This window comes from Austrofundulus limnaeus, unplaced genomic scaffold (assembly GCF_001266775.1).
Source record: "Austrofundulus limnaeus strain Quisiro unplaced genomic scaffold, Austrofundulus_limnaeus-1.0 Scaffold341, whole genome shotgun sequence".
NCBI lineage: Eukaryota > Metazoa > Chordata > Actinopteri > Cyprinodontiformes > Rivulidae > Austrofundulus > Austrofundulus limnaeus.
Window position 1 is genome coordinate 592,181 of NW_013952743.1, and position 6,022 is coordinate 598,202.

Sequence of the window (6,022 nt, forward strand, 5' to 3'; positions counted from 1 at the left end):
GTATTACAACTAAAACCATTTTTGACGCCGCCACCGCAGTTTGTCCTTCATGAGCCTTCGTAGACAAGATGGCGGCTGCCTGTAGTGGCGACCCACGACCATGGAGATATAAACAGCTTTTTATAAGGTAAAAATAATAAAACAAGGTCTTTGTCTGCAATGATTATACATGTATTTTATTGTCATTAGTGATTATCTCAATTTYGGCTAAAAGAATTGACAAAATCCTACACATTGTGCCTTTAAACAATTTCATATTTCTTTGCCAATTTTGCTTTGATGATTTTTTTAAAAGGAATTAATTGATTCAGTGCTTTTATAATAATTTTCCTCATTATCCTTATAGTCTTTTACAGCAGCCAGCTCACTTTGTCATACCAGGACAGCTGAAAAGACCTGTTATTTCCTCACTGTGGGATCAATAAAAAGTTTTTTTTAATCTTACTTTCCCTCACCTTTTGCACCAAACTAATCTGAGGAATTGATCAGCCCTGCTATTTAACTCTAAGTTTTTCTTTGTAAACAAGACTGTATCAAATGGCTTCTCCAAAATCCGGTCCACAACATTCAAACTCTCTGCCATTATGTGCAGCTTGCTACCTAGCTAACTCGCTAGTTGGGGCTGGCGCAAGGCTAGAGTGAAGTGTGTCCGCCTTTGAGTGCTTTGTGACGGTGAAAGGGCTCAGCAGCAGCCGCTGGACAGAAGTCAGAAAGAGTGATAGAAGTCAATCTCCAAACACAAGCAGATACAAAAACACCCACCAGAAATAGAAGCTTGATTTGTTGCTAGTCGTTTTTAACAAAGAAAATGCTGCTAAAAGGATTAATAAAGTCTCCGATTCAACTCGGAACAGAAACGAAAGTAAAAACTGCTCCCATGGAATGTTTACACCAAAAAGATCGCTGATTCGCTCATTTCGCTGTCAATTAAAAAGGTATTCAGCCTCCGACAGATCATCCAATCATCATGCAGACGCTGAGAGTCCGACCCAGCCCCCTGCCACATAGACCCCCAGAGACGATCAGCGTCTGAATTTATCCAGTGACTCGTCTCGTTTAGCTGCAGTCTTTGCATCGCTAATGAGCTCTGTAGACGCTCAGCGCCCGACTGTTTAAAGCACTGTGAAGCTGCGGGAATGAGTGAAATGAGGAAAGCCTCGTCGTTACTAGTGATAAGATGCTGATTTTGAACAAAAGTTGAGCCCGTTGTAGCGCATATTTAGTCAATGACATGTACACACAACAGTATATATTTGATCTTTTTTTTTTTTTACATTTTAGGGGAAGCTGAGCTTCCCTTGCAGTCTAAAGGGCTCGACACATGGGAGGCGACGTCGCTCGCTCTCCATTCATTTCCTATGGAGCCTGTGCGGTGAGTCGACAGTCGCTTGCCCTCATCCAGACAAGCGACCGGCAAAAATAGTGCATGTGAAATTTCGCGCTCGTACACTTAGACTTGCACACGCGAGCTTGCGACGCGACATATGAAAGTTGAAAAATGTTCAACTTTTGTCACTGTCGCTTAGCGTACAACCAATCAGCRAGGGTTTCATTGACTGACCAATGAGAGGAGAGTATGCTACACACTGCCGTTAGCTAACACTTTCACCAAGTGATTACTAAAAAGCTTTCTGGGAATTTGTTGGCACCAGGGTGAAGTTTATGGTAAGTTTTTCCTCGTAAAACTGTATCTTGATGTGTGTTTGTTTTTCAATGTCATTAGCATCGCAAGATTTGTTTAGTTTACACGTCCGTAATGCACACCCGCCTTCAGAGTCAAGAATCAATCAAATTTCGTGAAGACAAGCGACCTGAGAGCGCAATTCGCAACGTTGCGATCGCTATCGCGTCCCGTGTGTCGGGTTTCACCCTGGCTGGATGACAGTCGTTAATCGCTGTAGTTTGTCGCTCCCCGTGTGTCGAGCCCTTAAGAGCAATCGCCTCTGCTCTGGAGATGACACAACAACACATTTTAATAGCTTGTTTTGTTGAATTAGATTCATATGACTGATGTTTGATACAAATGAGGCTGTGAACAATATAATGTGGAAATGTGTTCTCATGTWTTTTAAATGAGCATGTGTGTTGTCTTGTCTTGTTTTCTGCATCAGATGTAACCTGTAAACAACAAAAAAGGAACTTATGTGTCGTTTGATCAGTACAAATCATCTGAAGACTTGACAGCAGTGATGGTCAAATGAAGCTCATCTGAAGTTTGTTCAGATAAAAATAAGTTTTTTTTACTCAAAGCATTTAAACCCAGCTCTCTTTGGTGAATCTTGTGGCCAAAAGTCTAAAGAGCATTTTGACCCACCAACTGTGGTTGTTATGTTGTTTAACATCGTGAGACATTTCAGTCTGACATCAGGCTGTCACTGTGCAGATTTGAACAGGTATTTGTTGTGGGTGTAAAAATAAAGAAATGGTATTTATTTGTCTGAAACTGGTTTTGTTTTGCATCTTCAGCTTCAAACGGGTCATCATTGAGAATAATTCATTTTTTCTTCACTTATTTTCCTCACAGTGTATGCTGAACATATGTTGCCTCTTGTCCTCCAGGTCCTCGGTGGTTCCACAGGTCTGTTTGGGGGTCATGCGTCTCAGCACCAGCCCCCCCACCTGCGGCAGCAGCAGAGGAATCTCTCTGTACACGAGTACATTAGCATCGGCCTGCTCAAAGARGAAGGCATCTCTGTTCCTGTCGGCTTGGTGGCCAGCTCCCCCGAGGAGGCTTACGCTGTGGCCAAGCAGATCGGTAAGAGACCCTGAGCCTGAACAAGGTGGCCAGACCAGTTTTTGTGGTTTACGGTGTAGAAAGTCTCAGTTCTTCAGTTACCTCTTGCCTCAGCGGTGTCAGCTAATGGAACATGGTGCCCAGCTGTCTGGTTGTGTTGTTTCTGGCACATGCAGCAGTATTAGTTGCCTCTTATGAAAATCAGTAAAGAACTTGAGACATAATGCTTATTTGTTTGTGTTGGTGTGTTAGGCTCAAAGGACCTGGTGGTGAAAGCTCAGGTGCTCGCTGGAGGCAGAGGAAAGGGGACGTTTGAGGGTGGGCTGAAGGGAGGAGTAAGAATAGTTTACTCGTAAGTATCTGCTGTCTGCTGAACTGGAGAGCCTCCAAACTCATTCCTAACAGTATAAATACTACTGATGTAAAAGTACAGTACTGTTACATCAGTAGTATTAATGTAACAGTACATGCACTGGTATTTAACCATCACAGTACTCCAGTGAGAGTGATCAGATGAAACTGTCACAAATAATGATTACTCCTGTCGAAGTGKGTACATGTGGTGTTTTATGTTTAATATATTTGCTAACAGCTACAACAGAAAATAAACAGGAATATGTCCGTAAACAATTCATTATAAATAAAATACATTTTCCCTGCTGTATTAAACTATAAAACTGATTCACTAAATAAGAAAAAAAGTGATTTTATGTTTTTTAATTTCAGTTGAAGTCTGAACTCTTTGTCATGTTTTTTTCTTTCTTGCAGCCCAGAGGAGGCCCGAGACATTTCATCTCAGATGATTGGTAAAAAGCTGTACACCAAACAGACCGGGGAGGCAGGTCGGATCTGCAACCAGGTGTTCATCTGCGAGCGTAGGTATCCACGCAGAGAGTACTACTTCGCCATCACCATGGAGCGGTCCTATCAGGTGAACAAACACACAAACACGTACTCTGAGCTGCTGGGTGTGGGGTCTCCAATAATAAAGTAGCCTGAAAATGAAAACAATAATTTCTGTTTTTTAGAGGAAAAGGTTTTTTGTAGGAGCAGGAAGTAGTCTGACAGTCAGTGTGTCTCACAGCTGGTGTCAGAGAAATAAAGGAAAACTGCTGTTGTAGTGAAACAGAGTTATAACACAAAAAGCCCACACTAGTTTTTAAACATTCACTCTTGTGGAATCAGTCTAATGTTGTTTGACAGATTTCTGACCTGTTTCAGTTTTAATGTAAAGATGTATTCTGCTCTTTACAGGGGTGGAAAATGACAGTAAYGCCTAATCAGCTCAAACAGATTAATGTTATAATGCTTTTATAAAAGATGTTGTAAATCACAGACAACCAGCTAAATGTTAAAAGTGTAGGGAACTCCCACATCAACCCTCTGCTGAACAACAAAAGATGCAAAACAACCAGAGTCCAGAGGATACAAATGATTGAATAAATTAATAAACTGAGATTATGTAATATGAATCTCAGTAGAAGAAAGTTAACCTGCAGCTTCTTCTCACAAAAAAATACTTATTGTTGCAATAAAACAGTTTAATTTGACATTAATGTGTAAAATCAGAGGTTCATCAGTCTGGAGTGGTCATTAAAGTATATTTCCACCACTAGATGGCAGCAGAGTTTTAAATGTAAAGACGTTTCAGTTTTTTCACATATTTTACATTTTGATGACAAGCTAACTGGTGTTTCAGAGCCTCTCGTCAAYGTTGCATGAATCTGATTTAAATCAGCTGAAAACAACGTGGGCAGAGTGTGAACATGCAGCTTATTAAAGCATTCTCTAATTAACAGTCTGGATTTATTGATACACTTCCCAACATCATTTTGGACAGATTCTCTCTCACTCTCTCTTTGCATATTTACCGTGTAATATTTTGCTTTGGACTGACTCAGATATATAGTCCCTTCTAAAAGTATTGGAACAGCAAATCAAATTGTCTTTTTGTTGTTCACTGAAGACATTTGGGTTTAAGATCCAAAGACGAACAGGAGACAAGATTTCAGAATGTCAGCTTTTATTTCCTGGCATTTACATGTAGATGTGTTAAACAACTTAGGATTTATCACAGTTTGTATTACACCAGAGCATTTTTAGGTGAGCAGAACTATTGGAACATACGATACGATACGATACAACACAACACAACACAACACAACATCTACTCTTTGGCTTGGTTTTAAACCTATAAAGAAGGCATTTCTTGTTAAAGAAACATGTAGACTACAGAGCTGTCTATGGGAGGAAAGCAAGCCATTTTGAAGCTGAAAAAAGGAAAATCAATCAGAGCCATTGGGCATAGCAAGCACAACAATCTGGAATGTCCTGAATAAGAAAGAAACTACTGGTGTACTGAGCAGCACACGTCCAACAGGTCGGCCAAGGAAAACAACAGTAGTTGATGACAGAAATATTGTGAGAGCTGTGAAAAAAAGTAATAAAATAAAATAAAAACATCAGTAATCGACATCACCAATGACCTCTATAGTTCTGCTCTCTGAATCTTCTTTGAACAGTGGATTGTGATACCTTYACCCCTGAACTGTGGAGATCATTGGTGATATCGATTGCTGATGTTTCTTTTCTTCTTCACAGCTCTCACAATATTTCTGTCATCAACTACTGTTGTTTTCCACTCATCAGTAATAAGAATCAGAAGGCCAGATTGAAATTTGCAAAGAAGTACAGAGATGAGCCAAAAAAGTTCTTGAAGACAATCTTATGGGCCGATGAGACMAAGATTAATCTCTACCAAAGTGATGGAAAGGCCAAAGTTTGGAGAACGAAAGGAACTGCTGATGATCTGATGCACACAAGCTCAGGTCGCAGGATTGAGGCAGTCGTTGCAAACAAGTGTTCTGCCACCAAATTAGGGCTGCAACTAACGATTATTTTAATAATCGATTAATCTGTCGATTATTTTTTCGATTAATCGGCCAAATCATTAAAACACTTAATTACATAAATATGAGTAGATAAAAATAAATTTCATTCCTGTATAAATTAAGGATGCAAGTTATTAATAAATTAGTTAATCTGAAGTTGATTTATCTTATAGATTGACTAACGATTAATTATTTTCTTGTCATCACACATGTCCTCCTGTCCTCATACATGTCCTCCTGTCCTCACACATGTCCTCCTGTCCTCACACATGTCCTCCTGTCCTCACACATGTCCTGCTGTCTTCATACATGTCCTCCTGTCCTCACACATGTCCTCCTGTCCTCACACATGTCCTCCTGTCCTCACACATGTCCTCCTGTCCTCACACATGTCCTC

The 6,022-nt window shown here is 40.2% G+C and overlaps 1 protein-coding gene across 1 annotated transcript in view; it reads left to right on the plus strand.

Moving 5' to 3' along the window:
* The window catches only part of sucla2 (succinate-CoA ligase ADP-forming subunit beta), a 35,304-nt gene that overhangs the window by 4,556 nt on the left and 24,726 nt on the right, over positions 1–6,022 (plus strand). Inside the window, exons 2-4 of the mRNA XM_014022755.1 lie at positions 2,560–2,755; positions 2,987–3,086; positions 3,503–3,665. Coding sequence (XP_013878209.1) covers positions 2,560–2,755; positions 2,987–3,086; positions 3,503–3,665 — 459 coding nt within the window. The remainder of the gene's footprint in view (positions 1–2,559; positions 2,756–2,986; positions 3,087–3,502; positions 3,666–6,022) is intronic.